The following is a 21842-nucleotide window of genomic DNA, read 5'->3' on the forward strand; positions in this document are numbered from 1 at the left end:
GAGATTCCCTCCCAAACTCTTGTATGTTGTTGGTCCAAATAAATCCATGTGTAGGAGTTCTAGCACTCTTGTGGTTGGCATGAAAGCTTTGGTTGGATGAGTGTTTGCAACTTGCTTGCCGGCTTGACATGCACTACAAAGCTTGTCCTTTTCAAACTTCACATCCTTCAACCCTCTCACCAAATCATTCTTCATAAGCTTCTTGAGTGAGCTCATCCCAACATGAGTAAGTCTTCTATGCCATAGCCACCCAAGTGTTGTTTTGGTGAATAGGCAAGTCTTTAAGTTTGCATCTTCGGAGGTGAAGTCAACTAGATATAAGTTGTTATATCTAAATCCATTGAATATCACTTGATTGTCATCTACCTTGGATACAACAATCTCCTTCTCGGTGAACAAGCATTGAAAGTCAAGATCACACAATTGCCCAACGGATAGCAAGTTGAAGCTCAATGAAGCAACATAGAGCACATTGGAGATGGAATGATCATTTGATATTGCCACTTTGCCCAATCATTTAACCTTACCCTTTGAATTATCTCCAAATGTTATTTTCTCTTGTCCATCTACCTTTTCATCTAGTGAGGTGAACATACGAGGATCACTGGTTATATGTTGAGTGCAACCACTATCAATAACCCAATGACTTTCACCGGTCTTATAGTTCACCTACACACATGAGATTCAAACTTTAGGAATCCAAACTTATTGAGGGCCCTTCACCTTCTCAACAAGTGACTTAGCCACCCAAATCTTCTTAGGTCTACTCTTGTTGGGGGTCCTAAGAACATGATTTTTATCTTTCCATTAGAATCTTTTCTAAGCATGTAGTGAGCATTGAAAGCAAAGGGTCTAGCTTGCTTAGGCAAGGGTTGTGATGGTGGAGTTTGACATTCATGAGCAAAGTGGCCTTCTTGTCCACACTCAAAACATCTCTTTGGCTTTGGCTTTGGCTTTGATTGTTGTTGTTGAGCTTGAGCCTTCTTCTTCTCTACACTTGCCACATATCCAATGCCACTTCTATCCATCTTCATGATGGTGTTCATGAGTAGCTCACTTTGGAGATGTTTGCCTCTAGCAAACTTGCTCAACCCAATCTTGAGATGTTCTTTCTCCATCTTGAGCTTTTTGTTCTCTTCCTTGAGAACCTCATTGTTCTTCTCTTCCTTGAGCTTCTTGTTCTCTTCCTTGAGCTTCTCATTCTCAAGGATCAACTCTTTGTCATGATCAAGAGTTTCTAGCACAATGATATTGTTGCTCTTCATCTCTTCAAGATCTTTCATAAGATTCTCATTATCACTCTTGAGCTTGACATACTCATCACAGTCATTGCACTCAACCACTTGCTTGCCTTTACTACTAGATCCATGCTTAATGCTCTCATCAATTAAATCATCACATGAGGTAGCTATATCAATCTTAACAACATGGTTAGTAGCATCATGTGGCTTATTTGGTAAGAATTCTTGAGCAATAACAAGAGTATCATAATTGATCTTTAGAGTTGTATATTCATATTTTAGCTTGTGACTAGTGATGAGCTCATTGTGCACCCACTCAAGTTTATCATGTTTATCTTTAAGCTCTTTCTTAGAAGATTTAAGCTCCTTGAGTTTGGATGATATAGAATCATTTATTTCTTTGAGCTCATCATTAGCCTTTTCCAATGTATCACACTTAGCTAAGAGTGAATCATTTTTAGCATCAAGTTTTTTATTTGTAGCTCTACTCTTTCTAATGATCTTAGTGTATTTTCTTAGAATTTTGACAAGATCATCATATGTAGGTGAATCATCATCGCTATCGCTATCATCATCACTAACTTGCTCATCATCACTACTATCATCACTCTTAGTTACCTTGCGTTCACCCTTGGCCATAAGGCATAGGTGTGTAGAGGATGATGGCAATGGTGGCAGTGAAGATGCAAGATCAATAGTAATGGCAGCCACCTTCTCATTGTCACTATCATCATCGGATGATCCACTTGATGAATCAATGTCCGTGAGCCAATCACTGACAATGTAGGCCTTTTCACCTTTCTTCTTCTTGTAGAAGTCCCTCTTTTTGCCATCTCTCTTCTTGTATGGCTTGTTCTTTTTCTTCTCATCTTCATCTTCATTGCTTGAGTCATCTTTCTTGCCCTTGTTCTTATTCTTGAACTTGTCTTTCTTGGGCTTTGTGCATTGATGAGCTAGATGGCCAAGTTCGCCACAATTGTAGCAATCCATCTCGGAGATTGGCTTTCTTCTTGAGCTAGTGAAGAACTTCTTCTTCTTGCCGTCAAACTTGATGCCACTCTTATTGAGCTTCTTTAGCATCTTGGCGGTCTTCTTCACCATGAGAGTAAGACTTTCTTCATCATCTTCATCACTTGAGCTCTCACATTCAAGTCTTGCCTTGCCCTTATCTTGGCTAGCTTTGAATGCTAAGTCCTTCTCTTTCTTCTTTGTAGAGGATGAGCCATCTTGTGGCGTGATGTGCATGTACATCTCATGAGCATTGATCTTTCCCAAGATTTATGTCGGTGTAGCGACAGAAAGATCACCTTGATGTAGCACGATCACAATGTGCCCATATTTGTCAATGGGAAGGACACTCAAGATCTTTCTCACAACATCGGATGGTGACATTTGAGTAAGTCCAAGCCCATTGACTTTCTCTACAAGAACATTTAAACGAGAATACATTTCATTAGCACTTTCTTTGGGAAGCATCTCAAAAGAATTTAGCTTTTTAATCACAAGATGATAGCGTTCCTCACGCTCACTCTTGGTTCCCTCATAGAGCGCACAAACGTCCGACCATAGTGCATGGGCGTCTTTGTAGTTCCTTACATGGTTAAACACATCTTTGCAAAGGCCTCTAAAGATGGTGTTTCGAGCCTTTGCATTCCATTTTTCATAGTTAACCTCATTGCCTTGTAGGTTAGTAGCATCATGAGGTTTTGGGAAGCCTTGAGAGGTGGCTCTAAGAATACCAACATCTAGAGCTTCTAAGTACGCCTCCATTGCAGATTTTCCAATATGGAAAGTCATCTCCCTCAAAGATAGGAGGAGGTCCATCCCTGTGAGACATCTTGCTCTAAGCGGTTAAGCTTAAAAACGTGAGCACGAGGCTCTGATACCAATTGAAAGAATCAAGATGCCCAAGAGGGGGGGTGAATTGGGCTAATTCTAAATTTTCTTACAATAATCAAATCCTACGGATAGCCCAATTAACCCCTTGTGCCTAGAAAAGTGTTTCTATCAAACTAACGCACAAAAGACTTGCAACCTATGTTCCAAACTTACTCTAACATAGCAATTCTAAGAATGTAAAGACAAGTATTGAATTGCTCAAAGTAAATACTCAAGGTAAATGCTCAAAGTAAAGAGACAGAGGAACGCGGCGATGTTTTGCCGAGGTATCGGAGAGTCACCACTCCCCACTAGTCCTCGTTGGAGCACCCGCATAAGGGTGTAGCTCCCCCTTGATCCGCGCAAGGATCAAGTGCTCTCTACGGGTTGATTCTTCGACACTTCGTCGCGGCGAATCACCCAAAGCCGCTCACAACTTGAGTTGGGTCACCCACAAGCTCCGCCGGGTGATCACCAAGCTCCCAATCACCACCAAGCCGTCTAGGTGATGGCGATCACCAAAAGTAACAAGCACGAACTCTCACTTGACCACGCATAGCCTAATGAGAAGATGGATGCACACTTGACTACTCTTAATTCACTAATGAGGCTACTCTCTTGGATTCTCAAATCTCAATCATCTCACTAGGACCTTGCTCTTCTTGGCACTCACAAACGTGTTTCTCAGCTGTTGAAATGAGCAAAAGTCACTCCACACACGAGTGGAGCTTCTATTTATAAGGCAGCCTGAAAAACGAACCGTTATGAGCTTCTGCGGGGTGACCGGACGCTCCGGTCATGTTGACCGGACGCTCCGGTCAGTTCAACCCGTGATTCAGTGGAAATGTGTTGACCGGACGCTGGCAGGGTCCGGTCACCACTGACCGGACGCGTCCGGTCGCATGAAACCCTCACTGGATGCTTACTGGACTCGACCGAACACTGAACCCTCAGGGTCCGGTCAGTACTGACCGGATGCGTCCGGTCACAGATTCCCTTCTCTGGAACCTTACTGGAGTCGATCGGACGCTGCCTTTCAGCGTCCGGTCACACCGAACGCTGTCTGCTTGATCAAATGAACTGACCGGACCCTGCAGCCAGCGTCCGGTCGCACCAGAGCCAGCGTCCGATCAGCATTTGCCCTTCATTCACTTCCAACTCTCGATCATATGTGAATGAAGTTTGCTCCAAAAGATCTTAGGCATTCATAGGAGCTACCTAGAGCTAGTTTTAACAAGTGTGCACCACACCTAACTCACTAGACTCAACTAGGTCAAGCTACCCGTTCATACCCCCCTTAATAGTACGACCAAAGGAAAAACAAAGTCCTAAACTACTCTAAGTGTCACTCTAACTCCAATCGACACTTAGAACTAGTCATCCTTAACCTTGTCGTCCATCATTTGAAAACCAAAACGATTTCCATCGTAGGGGCATGACCATCTCGATTGCCCAATCGATCACCATTACTATGATCTAACTTAATTGTCTCTGCAAAACACACGTTAGTCATAGTAATCTCATATTGACATTAATCACCGAAATCCAACTAGGGGCCTAGATGCTTTCACTGCCGCCTAGACGACCTCGAGCTTGCAGACTCTGTGAAACATAAAGAAGATTGTGTTGGTGCTCTGGAGGAGGATTTTTGAGGGGCTATTGTGGGAGAAGGCAAAGAGCGACTCTAGTTTAAAAGAGGTATTGAGTATCTTCTTCTTGTTCTATCCTACTCGAGATCAAGTGCTCAAGGCACCTAGACAACCTTTGTGGGTTGGAAGCTTGATAGAGGAGTGATGAACCAAGAGCTCACCTCAACATGGACTAGGGGTGACCGGTAAGTCACTAATACCACGAAGATATACCTTGTGTGGTATCTCTTGAAGCTCACTATCAATTCTAGTACCTACATTGTGTTGTTTACATTCCTAGAATTGTTTTGCTCGCACTTGTCATCTTAGAAAGCAAATCTCTAGCTAGAAATAACATTATTAGGGTCATTTATGTTTGTAATCAAAATTACTTAGTGTATTTGGTTTTAGTGGGCATCTGGCTATTCACTTCCCTCTAGCATATTTCTAGATCCTAATAACAACTGTAGGATGAGGACAGAGGAAAACCACATAGCATGTGCTTGGTTCATGTTTAAGACTTAGCCTGGCTAGTCAACTAAGCCTTGATAGCTAAAGACTGACTTCGGCAATGCAAGATACATTTGTTTGGTTGCATTGACTAGCTTAGCATTCATAAGAAATTATATGTTTAGTTACCTTGTTTGTCTTGCATAGAATCACCCTATCCTTGCGTTGGTAAGCTTACCTTTGAGACATTTTAACGAACATGTGACGAGCACAGATGTCAAACTACCACTGTCACGAGCATGCTCCTCTGTGAAAACAGTCGCCCAACAGCAGCGCGGGGTGCTCTTGGAGCTTGGCACGGTGCTCGGAGGTGTGGGAGATGCGGGTGCAGGGACCTAAGGGCAGGAGGTGAGGCAGCAAGGACCGGAGTCAGGAGGTGAGGCAAACACTAGCCAAGCTTGCTCCGCGAAAACAGTCACTCAACACATTTTTGCTAAGCCTGGCTAAGGGGGTGTTCATGCACCGGCTACGAGCCTTGACAAGGCCACCAAACACTTAAAAGTTACATCGTAAAGCTTGAACAGGGATAGCCTAGCAACCAAACACTCCCATAGTGGGGAGAAAGGAAGGAAGAAGATTTATCGTGTACTTATTTGGATCGTTCAACTCATCGCATTGGGGTCTGCATCTTCAAACGGGGAGTCTTTCCTATAGGCCCCTTGATTCTTAATGATTTGTCAACTGACCTCCAGCGAACGGTTATGTGATTATTTTTTCAAGGATTCTGTTAGTGGCAGGTAGTACAAAAGGATTAGCAGATCAGTTCATTAAGGACATCAAACTTGAACCAGAAATCGTTTGACCACACCCATAAGCTACTGAGCATACTCCAGTGCCAAGAACTTACAAATTCTGTAGTACTACAAAATTGGGAATAAGGCCTTGTTTAGTTGGCGAATTTTTTTAGGGAATGATACTGTAGTACTTTCGTTGTTATTTGATAATTAATGTCCAATCATAGTCTAATTAAGCTTAAAAGATTCGTCTCGTGAATTTCGTCTAAACTGTGTAATTAGTTTTATTTTTTATTTATATTTAATGCTTCATGCATGCGTCCAAAGATTCGATGTGACGGGGAATCTTGAAAAATTTTGCAAAATTTTGAGAACTAAACAGGCACTAAGTCCTACTGTCACCCTATGAGCACTGGCTATGGACAGAAAATGTACAACTGAATCCCTTGATACATACAATTGACAATGTATAGGTACGACAGTGGAGACGAGAATGGCGGACAGCTTTGACATGACATTAGATCACATGTTAAATTTTCTGTAGCACATTTACATACATATAGCTCGAGAAGATGACAAACAATCTTCTAAACCTGCGAAGACACATGGAATATGTTGATATCTTTAATTCAAAAAAAAGCTTCCCTATATTTGAGAAGAAAAAAACACACATTCCGTAACTGCTGAGTTAAACATAGCCCATATTGTTTCCTGATACAACTAAAAGGTATTGATAGATGCCATATTGATGATATACTGTATTGGCAGCAATTAGCAAGTCGCTGACTCATTATATGTTGGCCATTATATACTGTGTGCAACGATATAAATATGACACAATCAGAAACTTCAATATGAACTTATAGTGGCTACGTGGATTGATCTCCAGCACTCTATTAAAGTTGACAGAAACAATGCTTTCTCCATGAAAATGCAAATATGAAACTCTTATACTTACCAAACCCACTGACTTCTGTGTGCAGCCATTGCCTCATAGCTTTTGGACGGTCTACTGTTAACTAGAGTATAGATTGATTGCTTTGACCTTGAGAAGGATATCAACGAAGAAAGCCATATGTCAACCCGACCACTGTACTTGCGAAGAATATTCAGGCTTGCCTGCATTTACAAATAATCCAGCATGGATCGTCTTTCCTCCACACTAATGTGCTACTTCCAGCAAGAAGAAAAAACATGATGCAATCAAGACCAAAAGAAAAATGAGAGGGTAAACTAAAGATAAGGTGGCCAGGAAGTTTAGCAATACAGAAATGATGTTAAATAGTAAAGTCACTAGCTTTGTCTTTATCCAGTATCCATATAGCATAAGAATTAAGAACGCAACAGCTTAATTTTCCCATGTAAAAATCAACTAGGACGTTAATTATCCTAGTGCCAAAGTCTCTAAGGGCGTAACCAGTGCAGAGAGCTCCCGCTCTTTGCGGGGTCTGGGGAAGGGTGTCAGTGGCAAGCCTTACCCTCGCCTGTGCAATGCGAGGAGACCGCGACTCGAACCCGGGACCTTCCGGTCACAGGCGGTAAGACTCTAGTGCCAAAGTCTCTGAAAAAAATAATATTAAAAATACTAGGTCATCACCCCGATAGAGATGGCAAACATATGCTGTAACATTATAGATTATCAGTTTCTGACTTTTTTTTTCGGGGACGTGCTTAGCACGTGTTTCATTAAGAAGTTAGAATGTTTTACACGGCCGTCATCGCAAGATGGCGAGATGCCACCAAGCAATGGGGTGAGCACTAGCACAAGGCACCGCTACAACGGTGGAACACACGCTGTTGTAGTATCTAAAGAAACCACTTTTGCGACCGAAGTGAGATCCGTAGCTTTTGCTAAATATAGCACTGACAAAGTCAAGAAAGTAACACATATTATCTTCCTCTCCACAGTGAAAATCACTCTGAGAAGTAAATCTAAAGAAGGTTGTCAAAGGATTTAAGGGAAAAACTTACTAGTTCCCAAGCTTCAACGTTTCCTTGACTGTTTGCATGGAGAAACTTGATGTTCATATAGAAATAGAGTTTTTTAGACTCTGAGTGATAAAAATACAAAACTATCTCATAAATGTGACATGCATATGTGTAGTAAAAAATGCAAAAGTAAATGAAATGAGAACAAGTTGTGTACAATCAAAGAACAACAACAGTTCTGATTCCCAACATATTGGAATCCCAATGTTTTCAGCAATTCATGCATGTGGCTAATCATGCAGTGTTAAACCAGATAACTGAACTAACCATATGCCGTGATGAAGATCTTTGTGGTTTGGGTGCCCTGATACTCCATATGAATCAAATGTCACAATCTAAATGGAATCAAATATTGCATCAGTAAGTAGGGCCTAGAAAGGAAAACAAAATAAGTACAAAAAAATTTAAGTACATAGCAAATGAAGGTAAAGCAGCTGAATATGGTGTACAGTATTAGCAAGGAAATCATATTGAGATTTGAAATTATGGAAATTTATTCAGATGTATCAGATACCAAGGATTCACTCTCAGGATTTTTAAGTAGAATTCGCAAACTGTAGTCACAAGTGTTCTTTTTCTGAAGAAAAGATGAGAACGTTTGAACAAGCATCACCCCAATATGTCATTTGCTAAATTATTCCGAGGTTAAAAACAAGAACTGGCAATTTGTGAGATTTGCTTTGTAAACATGTCGTGTATTACATATAATGCAGACCCACACATTTGTGTACTCAACTACTCATGTTACTTCAACACTATAATATGGAGGATCAAAGAAACAAGCACACTCAATGACTCAAGAATAAGAGCGAGAGGAGAAGCTGGTAGCATACTTAAAATGCTTGGAATTTAATGATTGGTCAGGGTTGTTTTTCAAGTTTACTAGCCACATGAGTTTTATTTTCTGCTAGGTATGTGTATGAAGAAGGGCGGGCCTGGGGCAAGCGGTAGAGTCTTACCGCCTGTGATTGGAAGGTCCCGGGTTCGAGTCGCGGTCTCCTCTCATTGCCCTGACACTCTTCCTCAGACTCCGCACAGAGCAGGAGCTCTCTGCACTAGGTATGCCCTTTTAGGTATGTGTATGAACTGTGTGGGGCTCTAATCCCCATAATGATATTTAATGATACACAGCTCTCCTGCGTGTTCAATGAAAAAATACTTAAAATGTCATGTATTTTGAAGTTCATAAGGTCTCTAAGATGTAGCCGCTACCGTGTCAATGGCCCATAGTTGGACATGCTCCATAGTACTCCCTCCGGTTCTCTAAAACAAGTCGTTTTGAGGTTGTCTTAAGTCAAATATTTTAAACTTTGACTACAAATAACTTTTTTTGGGTTAAGTTTGAAAACATAAAAGTGATGTAAGTAGATTCATCTCGAAATGTAGTTTCATAAAAGTATATATTGACTATATTTTATAAATATTTTATAGCAAAAAGTTACAGTCAAAGTCGTTTCTTAAAGACCGTGTCGGTGTCCAAAACGACTTGTTTTAGAGAACCGGAGGGAGTAAGTTCTGCTACTAGCCCATGGCCCCATTTCTCATGAAATCCATCCTGTAAAATGTATAGGGTCAAGATCAGATGTTTTTTGAGACAGTATGTACAAGTATGCAAGTATGGACTCAAAACAGAGTACCTGCAATTTCGGGTGGTCCAAGACTTTAACTTGTTCATGTGGAATCTGTAATGACATGAGCTGATTCAGCAACTGTACAAAGCTTGCTCTTTGAGGGTAAAATGAGCTAGTTAACAATTTGAGTACCTTAAGGGTGTCACAGGCATGGTACAATTCTTCTTTACGAGTATTTCCGAGACCATCAGCATTACCTGTGGAAGGAGTAAGTTAGTTCTTAGTGATTGTTGTTCAAATGTCACGGTTACAAAATACTATTATACTTACTGCCAAAAGCTTCCATAGCGCTTGAGATGTGCGGGGTACTATTTTTACTTCATTGGCTATTAATTCACTAAAAAACATGTATACACGGTGCCACTGAATGTTTAAGCACCATGCATGCATCAGAGATGAATATCTGATCTGTGCTGTCAAGCATAAAGTAAGCAGACATCATGGTTGCCTATGACGATTTTATGATGCATCCTAGCAGACATTACAATGGCCAATTGGGCATTGGCCATTCCTGTTCGGCGCTGGACTCAGATGAACAAATATATAGGGCAACATAAATAAACATACAGCGTCAGCTGCTTGCCATCTAACCTCGAGACATGCACAGAATGTGAATATTGTGACCTTTTGACTTGAGGAAAAGAATGGTTGGAGCAAAGAACCTGTAGCAACACTAAAGATGATAATAAAACAATAAGAACGAAGCAACATAGCAAACGAGAACTAAGAAGATGTTTCACAGACATGGCAATTGGGCATTCAAAACACAAGGAGAAGTAGCATACATGGACTCGTCGTCGGGGTGGGCGACGACCAGCAGCACGCTTCGGCTCCTACTGTCGTCGCGGAGAGGGGGCATGAACTGCAGGCTCGGGGGCACACAGGACGGCGCGGGGTAGGAGAGGATCCGCCCCAGAGAGATCGCCCACAGGAGCACGGCTCCCGCCACGGGGACGGGGACCATCCAGATCCAGGCCATGGAGAGGACCGCAGCAGGCTCTGGAGCCTGGAGGGAGGGAGGACGAGCATAAAACACGAATTTCCAAAGAAAAACTGTCACTGTTTATGAATTTGTGTATGTACTCCCTCCATAAAAAAAATGCAAGTCTAACGCATTAGCAGTTTAAAATATCTCAATTATATATATACTAGTAAAAATACCCGTGTATTGCTACGAGATGTATAGTTTATAATCACTTGAACCACATGAATCTCAGACGATTTATTCAACTATTAAGTCATGTGTTTTTATTCATCTGGGAACCAAACTCTATAATGGCCCCGTTCGGCTGGCTGAAACTGGCTGAAAAACACTGTTCTGTCTGAATTGTTGTGACAGAAAAACACTGTTCCCGATAAAAAACAAGCCGAACAAGCTAGTTTCTGGGTAAGCTGAACGGGGGTGCGAACAAACTCTACTCGCATTCATATAGGCAAAGGACGCTTGAACATTTATTTATTGATTGGGTCATGTGTTTCAATTTATATTGGAATCGAACTTTTCCATCGTGTCTTGACACACCGCTCTAACCCGTAAAAGTATGGGAGAGAGCAAATGATTAAAATCTCCATACCTTAATATTAGTATATACTACCTTTTTTTAGAAAATATAGTTTATATTTGGAAATTCATCCAAAGCACTTTCTTCCCATACTCAAAAGTAGAGATCAGACAAACAAAACTTAACGATTCACGTGTGTCTCTTCTACTTATCTTGTATAACCACTCCACAATGCAATTTTTGGTGGAGATAGCATATAGGCAAAAAAAAATATTGATTTATTGCTTAACTTTTGAAAAAAAAAAATGATTTGATTTTTTGGTTATTATATTGGTATAAACTAAGACTCCATCATTATTAATTATATAATGTATATCTCCCACCTCTTTCTTTCCTCATATATACGCCAATCAAATCAGAGATTGTACATTTTACTTTGATGTGGGGGTACATTTGACTTTTCTTACCTCCCTTAACTTCACCTAAAATCAATCCTAGGATACCTTGTATTTACGGGCGATTGGAGCAATATTTTTTAGGAGGCTGTGTGAAAATGGAATTGAAAAAAAGATAACACGGTAGAAAGAAAAGATAGATTATAATAAGATATATAGGCAGATATAGATTTATTTGGATTATGATTTCTATTCAGGTTAGTCAGGATCCTAGGCTTAATATTTGGTATAGATAGATAGAAATGTTAGATATTAGGATTCCTATTCAGTTTGTTTGATACGGCAGAGTTCTATTTGGATTTGGATTCATAGCTATCCGGAACCTACCATATAAATCAGGAGAGCTATAGACGACACAAAGTTAGTTAGAAGGAGGTGGACGAAAAAAATAGATGGACGAAAAAAGATGGTCTAGAATTTTAGGTATAGATTATTATTAGATATAGATATAGATTATAAATAGTTATAATATTAAATAAGTATAGTTAGATTTGTCATAAGATATATTTTAATAATATATTCGTTTGGCGTTGTAGACATTAGTATTTTAAGTATATGGTTAGTTAAACTTTAGACACTTTTAAAAAAACATTTAGGCCACGTTTAGATCCTTGGAATTGAATTCATTTTAATAGTCATAATTTAAACATATTAATTAAGCTAATATGGGTGTATATGGATTATATTTGTATATTATTGTTGGCTATATGAGAGAGATAAAATGTGTTGCATTTTTACCGTAGAGGAGTGAGTTGAAGAGTGTGTTATAAGTTGTAAATTAGAAACATAGTATAATAATCTATAGAATAAATTCCCATCTCCTACCATCCTATAAATATGAGATAGGTTTATACGTGAACTTTTGAAAAGTAGTGGAATATCAAATTCCAAACTAAATAGTCTTGTTTATTAAGTATATTTCAATTCCTCCAAATGAAAGATCCAAACAGCCCTCTAGAGTTGCAATTTTTTTCCCCCCGGGCAGAGGTAGTAAGAAACTAGTGTGTCAGCGGCAAAAGCACAATAAAACGACTTTAAGCGCTGGGACCATAGGCGCTAAATGGTCATGGAAAATCACACGCTGCTGCATCTTACTAGTTATTATTATATTCACAATTTTCATATTCTTTGGTGACGTGCATACAGTAGCTCCATGCCATCCTGTTCCTAACCATATCAATGCAATATATGGCAAAAACAGAGATGCTACCAGATCCAACAATGGTTACAGCTAATCTAATGAAGAAAAAGTAAGGGCCTGCAACTATACCCAGGTTCTCAGCATAGCGCTGCATCTTTGCGTGTAGGCTTTTGGTTGGACCTGACTACATCAACATATACACAAACCATAACCTACAGTCCTACACTATACTTGCAAATAGATGATATAAAAGAATACTGAATAACGACGCTACACTTTTTTTGTGGTTTATTAATGCCGCATTGCTAACCCAATCATCCTTAACCAACAGCTAATCCAATCAACCCATGTACCAACAGTTGAGCATACATCAACTCTTCCATCATGTCAATTAAGCTATCCGCGACTGAATCTACATAACTGAACCAGTAATCAATCTACAAAAGGGACATGACAGAATCTATATAATTGTCTGCTCAACAAATGTGCATGGCAAACAGCCATCTGGTTTTAGATCCCAGATTTCACCTCTGGGCTCCTCTGGTTTCGTCATATGTGCTAGGATATGGTGCTGTCGGCCGTGGTGGAGGTGGTTGCGCTGCATTTGCAGTGGCACTGCTTGGCAGAACTTGCCCAGTAGGATATCCAGCACTACCAGCTGCGCCATACAGGCTTGCGGCGTCTGTAGCTGCACCGCTGCTTGGCTGCGGAGGTACGGCATAGGAATAATTGGGCACTGAACTTTGCGCATAGCCAGCAACTGCATAGCCAGAGTAACCTGCATATGCGTAAGCCGTGGCAGCATCATAAGCATAGGTGTATGCTCCAGCCTGGGTTCCCTGCTGATATGCCCCAACCTGGGTTCCCTGCTGATATGCCCCAGCCTGGGTTCCCTGCTGATATGCCCCAGCCTGGGCTCCCTGCTGATATGCCCCAGCCTGGGCTCCCTGCTGATACGCCGAGGGGTAACTGGCATATGCACCTGCATATGGGTCTGTAGCTGCTGCTGAAACCGCTGTAGCTTGAGCTGTCCCAGGCTGCGAAGCTGTCACCTGTGCACCAGCTGCATGTGCCGCTGCTTGAGCCGCAGCTGCTGTTCATTGAGAAAAAAGATGGAAATAAAATATTAGAGTATGGTATTATGCAATTAACGAGTAAAATATGTGCAAGTATATCTCGAGAAAAATCATGCACACATACACAGAAAATTAATCATTTCAGTTTCTCATAAATTGCATATGCAAAGGTTTTCTCTCTATTACATTAGAGGCCTTGAGCTACAGAGCAGTTTGCTATTGTCCTATATGCAGCTATGATATTTAAGCCCAAATAAAATGCTTGTGATATAAAAATTGGAAAAGCTTAGGCAAGATCTCCTCAGGTAAGTTTGAAAAAGAAAACCTATCACTCACATGTCAGCTACCAAAAGCTTCCAGTTAAGCTGCACCACAGAAATCAGGTCACAAATTTGCTAGATAAGTTGAAGCTTAGTTTAGGCCAATCACTTTTGGTGCCATATTGCTAATGATAGATTAGTATGCGCTAAAGTGCAATAAAAACATGGACAATTTCAGAGGATTGATACGTAACTTATGCCTACCTTTCTAGACTGTAAACAACACAATTATTCATTTCCAGAGGAAAATATAGCTATGTATTTATACTGTGTCACAACAATGAACTATAATGAGAACCAGTCAATACAATGGCAGTGGTTACTCCACATTGTACTAAGCTACTAACACAGAATGTGGAATGATAAACAATAGATTCAGTTTGTTCCTATATCCACTCTTCTAAAAAAATGTCAAACTGGATATCCAACTTGACTTTTCGAAAACAATATGTATGTAACTGTAATATTGTATTGCATTTTTAAATTAGAAAGGTCAGCACTCATGACTCATGAGAACTACATTTATTTCATTTGTTGACTAATGATTTTTTCCGTTGGTCAGCACCCCCCCCCCCCCCCCCCCAACACACACACCACCACCACCAACCCCAACTGTGCTCTGCAGCACACAATGGGCAAAAACTTGATAAAGGATTAAAATTAATCATACTTCATAAAGTATTGTTCTGATTTATGTCTGCAAATCTAGACCATGATGCTGTCCCTCCTGTACAAGAGACTATCCACTACGGACACTTTACACTATCTCCAAATACATGCAACCCACGCGTCATTAACCCAAGACACAATGGTGTAGTAAGGGGAGCCAAATTGCTCATTACAACAGTAATCCATGGTGAGATATTAAATAGGCCTGCAGTTCAGCCTGTTGGGGATCTATGGGCCATGGAACTTCTATGCGGAGGCCCAGATTCACCTCCACTACTCCGCTCCTACTAAGACGGTAAGACCTACAAATGATAATATCACACTGCAAATTCTGTTGAAAGTAGGGAAATCAGGATTCAGATGGGAAACCTATGAACGAGCAGTTTTGAGATTCACACTACTAGGAAAAAAACCTAGCAGTCTTCACAAACTAAACACAAAACAGATGGAATAGAAATAATACTGCTCCCATCTAATAGTACAGCCCAGTAAGGTTCAACTCAAAACCTAACAATTACAGGAATGAGGATAGCTTGCAGCCCAAATCAAGAGGATGAGAATTCTTACCCTGTGCCCGCCTTTCAGCATTTGTCACATCACCACGCAACTTCTCAGCTTGTTTAGTCATGGTTATCAGGTTCATTTCCATTGTCCGCATCTGCTCAACTTGCTTGATGTTTGTATTTTTCTCAAATTCAAATTGAGATCTTCCAATGGAAAGGGAAAACACAGACATATTAACACAAAGCTCAGGCAGTTGCAAAAAATGTAAGGAAGGAACATTGTCACAAACCGTAAATTATGATGCTCTTTCCGTAGCCCATCTAGCTCAGCAAGCAATTCAGGAAGGCTTTTACCGTCACCAGAGGCAGAGAATTTCTGTAATTCTTTAGTCGCATTATCTATGTCAAGGGTTAGCATCTGCCTTTCAGTAATAAGTCTCTTTGCCTCCATATGCACTTGGTGAAGCTCCTTCTTCACTGCATCACCACTATGTATGTCTGCCTCCATTAATCTGATTCGCTCCAATAAATCTCTAATCTGCAAATCAGTCTCTGTCTGAACTTCACCTAGGTGGGTGCGGATCATTTGCATCTCTTTCTCCGTATCAACAATGTCCTGCCTCAAGACCACATGGCTTGATGCTAACCGCTGATTCTCCATGATAAGCTTTTCCACTTCTGCAGTTTGCATGGCAAGCTTGCTCTCCAGCATCTCCAGTGTGGATGAAGACTGCAAAGGTGAGTGGCTAGAGAGGCTGCCTGCAGCGAAGGAACCATGGCGCATCAGAGCTGGAGCTTGGGCAGTCAGTCCATCCAGGTGTCCACGGCGAGCCATTATCCTGAAAATACAAATATTGTAAGGGAAGATGAAAATAAAAGGTGCTTTCAACAAATGCAAGTAACAAATAAACACATAATTACATCAGATCAATTAACATGCCACTGCCAGAGATTAGAAAAGCGTTTAGCAAATTCCACACTCAGTATTTTATTTGAAAGATTGCAGCTACTACCTTCTAGCCTACTTCGTATTTTGGCCATACATCATGTTCCAAGATATGTATCCATGGAGCAAGGATAGGGACAGTGAGATTCCTATCCAAGGAAAGCAGGAAAAGAAAAACTACAATATAATCAACGCAGCTGAAGGACATTGCATTGATGCAATTAGTGCAGGTATGTAAACATTTCATACATGAATCCTAGAGAAGTGAACATAAAAAGGAATAAGACAAACCTATCTCCCACTACAAGGACATAAAAAGCATCTAGATATGATGGCCTGAAAACCCATAAGTAGGATCTGGATACATCAAATCAGAGGCGAACCCAATAAGGGACATGAGTGTAAACATGTACAGCTACACCCCGATAAAAAAAACGAAGTTAGTAGGTACAAAACTTGTGATTATATCAGATCCGCATACAATAGGCAAATAGAAGTTAGGGTTCGGGTGCTCAATTTTGCACAGCAGCAAGGGAAGAGAAGGAGCGGACATACCTGGTGTGGGTTCTCGTCGCCGGCAAAGCCCCGACGAAGACCTGGGAAGCTGGGCGTAGGGCGGCGGCGGTCGCCCTAGTTGGCTCGCCGCTCGCGCACGCGAGGTGAACCGGAGAAGAGCAACGCAGCCACGCAGGAGAGAGCAATCGGTAGGGTTCGGTTCGGGCAACGGCGCCGCGGGCGGGCGAGATGCGCGGCAGGCCGTCCGATTCTGGCGTGTACGGCTGCGGATGGGGCTTCTGTCGCTTGTGGAGTGGGGCCCGCGCATGTGCCGATTCCGGGGCTGTTTACAGCTTGCTTCTCCGCGCTCGCGCGGACTGCTGGGCCGATTTATGCACGCGCATGACTAGAGGCAGAAAGCGGCCCATGAAACTGGCTCACCCTTTCTCCGTTCCCTTTTTCTTTTTTCTTTCGTCCACTTGGTTGTTCTTTTCCTTTTTTTTCTGCTTTTTATTTTGCTTCCAACTGTTTCCTACTCTCGGTGCAAAAAATGACTAAGAAGTAAATATTTATAGTTTTATCGTGCGTTGTGATCGGATGTGGCCTAGCACTCAATAACACAGGATTTATACTAGATTCAGGCAACGTGCCCTACGTCCAGTTTCAGTCGGTCGGTGGCTTTATTCCTAAGCCCAAGCACTCGAAGTTTGCCGTGTGGTTATAAACGAGTGAGAATAAGAAGGGGAGTGTTAAAGGTCCGGTCGGACTCTGAACCAAAGGGCCGAGAGTGACGTGAGCTCTAACGTGCGCTAAGTATTGAAGCGTATGCTCTGTATAGCCTTAGAGTTCTAGAGCTACAGAGCTGTTCGAATGCTCAGATTGTCTAAAGCTAGCCGGAGAGAGTTTGAACGACCGTCCCTGTTGAGAGAGAGCGCATCTCCTTTTATAGGTGAAGGGGATGGCCTTACAAGTTAGAGAGAGAGTGTGTACGTGTGCTACCTAGTCTTGTTGCTCACGCCATCGGGTACGAGACGATTGTCGACGCCCACAATACTGTTCTTGCCCAGACGCGTCTGACAGGTTTTACCGTGTTCGTCTGATATGGTAAATGTCAGCGCCTATAATACTGTAAGGCAAATGTCGATGTTCACAACACTGTTTGTGTTCTAACACGCCTGGAGGGTTGCATAGTACCCGTCTAGCATGCCTGGTGGCACTGCTCTACAGGTGTGCAGAGTATGGTAGGGTACGATCCTTGGTATTGCCGTTGACTTGAGCGCCTTACCTTATTTGCTCCGCCTGATCCTTGGGTCCTTATCGAACGGACGTCCCTGGTCGGGGAAGAATCACGAGTGGAGGTCCGATGTATTTCTAGTCGGAAAAGGAGGTTGGAGTTGAACTATATCTCCTCCTTGGCCAAGCTTTCCGGTTGGAGATCGGATCTTTCTCCCGACCGGTCGTTAGGTAACTGGCCTAGCCCAGGAGGCACGCGTTGTCGCTACACCATCTGCTGGACCAAGTTTTTGCTAGAAAGCGGGCCCATTAGGGATCCCGGGTTTATGTACCTGATAGGAGCCCCCGAACCCTTTTGGGACTTCTATAAAGTCGTGAAGGGGTTGTTTACACTCGTTTTATGAGCGCATCCGGTGGGTATAAGATTGTGGGTCACCGTCGGGCGAGGCGGAGCGCCAACCCGAAGCGTTGGGCGAGCCATCCCAGGCATCGGGCGCGGCCGAGGCATCGGATGAGACGGAACGCCAACCTAGGCGTCAGGCGTGGCCGAGGGGTCGAGCGAGACAGAGTCGCCAACCCAGGCGTTGGGCGTGGCAAAGGGGTCGAGCGAGATGAAGCGCCATCCTAGGCATTGGGCACGGTCGAGGGGTCGAGCGAGACGGAGTCGCTAACCTGAGCATCGGGCGCGACCAATGGGTTGGGCGAGATGGAGCACCAACCCAGGCGTCAGGCGTGGCCGAGGGGTCGGGAGAGATAGAGCACCAACCCAAGCGTTGGGCGCGCCTAAGGGGTCGGGCAAGGTAGAGTCGCCAACCCAAGCGTCGAACGTGGCCGAGGGGCAGTTTAGTTTCATGCGTTACCGTATCCGCGATTTCCGCAATCGAAGGGGTTGAGCTAACGTCGCTTGCCTCGATGGCTCGAGCGACGCGCTCGGTGAGCTCAATAACGGGTACGTTTGAGTGGAATCTGGGTCCATCGTTCATAATAGGGTCGGCATAGCCCTCATGTGGTATTCCACTGCTCCTTAACCCATCTCCTGGCAGATGCCCGAGCTATTTCGAAGACCAACTAAAGTGGCCCGCTGGCCTCCTATCGATAGAGATTCTGTGGGCATGGCTTAAGGTTAGGATCAAACCAGAAGGTCGAGATAACCCCGTTTGCTTCAAAGCAAATTGGACGAGGGCTGCTGGGGCACATCTGGGTTTTCTCCCGTGGCTCTATTTGATGTGAGGCGGCCTCGAGCCCTTCGCGGGCCAGCCTTTGAACCCCGATCGGTCATCGCTCATATCGAATGAGGCGACTACCGCTTCGTGACGCAACGTGAAGCGTTGTGATGTAACAATTGCATATGCAATGCTTGGATGTATGGGATGAATGTATGGATGAATGTACGAATGCATGCATGAACATGGATGAATGAATGATCATGCACCAGAAAACAAAAAAGGGGTTTTGGTTAAGTTACCTCGATGGCTCGAGTGACGGGTTCAGGGAGCTTTTTATCGGATATGTCCGAATGAAACCCGGGCCCATCGTTCGTGACGGAGTCAACATGACCCACATAGGGCATCCCACTGCTCCTTTCCTGTCTCTTGGTAGCTGCCTGAGCCATCCGATCGACTTGGATGACCCGTTGGTCTCTCCTCGATGGAGATCCCATTGGTGGGCCCTTCCAATCCCTGCTTGGGAAGGCGGAGGGTCATTTATGTGTGGTTGCGCCTTGTATCTTACGCACAGGTTGCGGTAGTGGTGGGCCCTACCTAGGCCATGTCCTGTTCAACCAGGCGACGTTTCATCGGTCAGGACGTGTCCCATCAGTTAGGACGTGTCCCACCGCATGCCTATCCGCATTAAATAGGGGAAAAGGGAGATGGTTTTCCTCCCATTCTTTCACATTTCTCCAACTATTGTCTCTTCTCCTTCTTCCTTTTCGCCAAGCCCATTTGTGCATCGTGGTGGTTTCTAGGAGAGAGAGAGAGTAAAGCGAGGGAGAGGAGAACTTAAAGATCCGTTTGTGAATCTGAGGCGTGATGTTGAACTGGAGGCCTTCCACCATGGATGAGGAGGTGTTGGCTGCCTTCGCCGAGAAGGGGCTGCTCCTGTCGAAGGAGGTGGTGCATTGGAGAGCTCCTGCGCTGGGGGAAGTTGTTCCATAACACCGAATCGATGAGGTCGTCTCCTTTCTTGCCTTCTATGAGTGCGGGCTTGAGTATCCCACGCACTTGTTCCCGTGTGGGCTCCTCAATGAGTGGGGCCTAGAGCTGCAGCACCTCAACCTAACTGGGGTGCTGCACATCACCGACTTCATCACCGTCTGTGAGGTCTTCCTTAGGATGGAGCTGCACGTGGACCTCTTCTAGGTGGATCTTTAGTTGGCGAGCCCCATCCGAGGGGAAGCTGCCCGAAACTACGCCAGTTGGGGGATTCACTTTGTAGAAGAAGCCGAAGACACTGACCCCCTACCCTGTGTAGTCCCTCTATGACTCTAATCGGGGGGTGGCACGGTGAGTGGTTCTACATTAGGAACCTAGTGGAGGTGCCATACCCGCCGTTCACTGGAAGAAGGCTGAAGAGGAGGGGAAGCTAGGCGTGGGGTCCTACCGGTCGGTAGAATAAGTTGGAGGTTATCGAGGCAGAGCTTCAGAAGCTTGTGCGGCATGGCCTCGATGGGTTGCAGGTCTTCCACACCTTCTTCCTGATGGATCCTGACCGCACATTGTCGGAGGAGTTGCCAAAGGATGAAGTCTGGAGTTGACTTGATCGGGTGTTGCAGCTGAGGGATAAAGACTCCCTCTAAGGGATGCCCGGACCTCTTCACGCCATGAAGCTATCTAATCCAGTATGCCCCCTTTTCCCATGACCTTATCCTCCTTGTTTTTCCTTGTTTTGATTTTGAGTTGCTCGTTTTGTTGGAACTCATGGGTTACAAATCCCAGCTGCACCTTCTGAGGGGACCAAAGGGCACAACTCAGCAAGCTACCTAGAAGGAGGTGGCACTTGCCAAGAAGAAGAAGAGAGCTGAGAAGGCCCAGAGGAGGTTCGAGAAGGAGAAGGAAATTAGCTGGTAGATCCGAGGTGGTGAGAGCCAGAGCGACGTGGAGGCAGAGCTCGAGTCAGAGGAGCCCACGAAGATGGGTGGCGACGCGAGTGCCTCTGAGGACAAAGGAGATAGGGGCGCTGTTGTGACCTTAGTGGAGGGACATGAGCCTACGGTCACACCCGTCAGCGACAAACATGATATGGAGATGTTCGGCGATGTTCCTGAGTCAAGGAAGCATGCCGCGAGTGAAGACACCGCCGTCGAACGAGAGGCAAAGCGAGCATGGTTGTCGTGCCCTTCGGAGGTGTCATTGGCTCCACACCCCCTGCTCCAAGTGTGTTGGAGCACGTCGGCCAGTCAGAGGAATGTGTTCATTCCCCTACATCTTCAGGGTCGGTGTGTGTGCGTGACCCCCAATGAGGGGATGTCCCACCCATTGCTCCGGTGGTTTCACCACAAGCTGGCTACCGTGGCCATTCATGATCGATCAAGAATTGATCGGGTCGGCTCCTGCCTTGGTCGATATGAAGGGGCGTGGGTTGTGACCCAGGAGCGGTCCTTGTCTAGTCAGCCCACTGTCAGCTGGTCGGGGCTTCAGGGCTCTACCGCTTTCATCTAGGTAAGCATCCATGCTCTCTCCCATTCTCATAGTAGAGCTTTTTGAGTGTGACTAACTCGTGCTTGTTTGATAAAAGCCAAGGGCTGGTGAGACTAGGAGTCTCCCCACCTCCCGTGTGAGAAGAGTGGAGACCCAACCTGTAGCGAGTCATGACAAGTGGCAGAGGAAGCAGGCTGACAATGGCGTGACCTTCCTTACTAGGGGTTGCATCTTCCTAACCAATTGTGAGCAC

At 43.9% G+C, this 21842-nt stretch overlaps 2 protein-coding genes across 3 annotated transcripts; both read right to left on the minus strand.

Annotated features, from left to right (window-relative positions):
• Positions 1–6232: 6232 nt before the first annotated feature.
• Positions 6233–10659, minus strand: LOC136498109 (uncharacterized). The gene is made up of 10 exons (XM_066494047.1): positions 10397–10659; positions 10203–10273; positions 9744–9808; positions 9618–9662; positions 9481–9535; positions 9193–9233; positions 8244–8315; positions 7963–8007; positions 6950–7110; positions 6233–6584 (listed from the first exon to the last, which is right to left on the minus strand). Exons 1-10 carry the CDS (start codon positions 10588–10590, stop codon positions 6521–6523), a joined length of 813 nt encoding a protein of 270 aa, XP_066350144.1. The 5' UTR covers positions 10591–10659; the 3' UTR covers positions 6233–6520.
• A 2305-nt stretch (positions 10660–12964) lies between these two features.
• On the minus strand, positions 12965–16942 carry LOC136496618 (protein FLX-like 4). 2 transcript variants are annotated; one of them, XM_066492347.1, is made up of 4 exons: positions 16779–16942; positions 15568–16116; positions 15342–15481; positions 12965–13799 (listed from the first exon to the last, which is right to left on the minus strand). In XM_066492347.1, the coding sequence occupies exons 2-4, from the start codon at positions 16110–16112 to the stop codon at positions 13234–13236; spliced, it is 1251 nt and encodes a 416-aa protein (XP_066348444.1). In that variant the 5' UTR covers positions 16113–16116; positions 16779–16942; the 3' UTR covers positions 12965–13233. The 2 variants fall into 2 exon arrangements, with proteins under 2 accessions (XP_066348444.1, XP_066348442.1); XM_066492345.1 differs by having other exon boundaries at positions 12965–13802; positions 16779–16939.
• Between the last annotated feature and the right edge of the window lie 4900 nt (positions 16943–21842).

This window comes from Miscanthus floridulus, chromosome 12 (assembly GCF_019320115.1).
Source record: "Miscanthus floridulus cultivar M001 chromosome 12, ASM1932011v1, whole genome shotgun sequence".
NCBI classification, from domain to species: Eukaryota; Viridiplantae; Streptophyta; class Magnoliopsida; order Poales; family Poaceae; genus Miscanthus; species Miscanthus floridulus.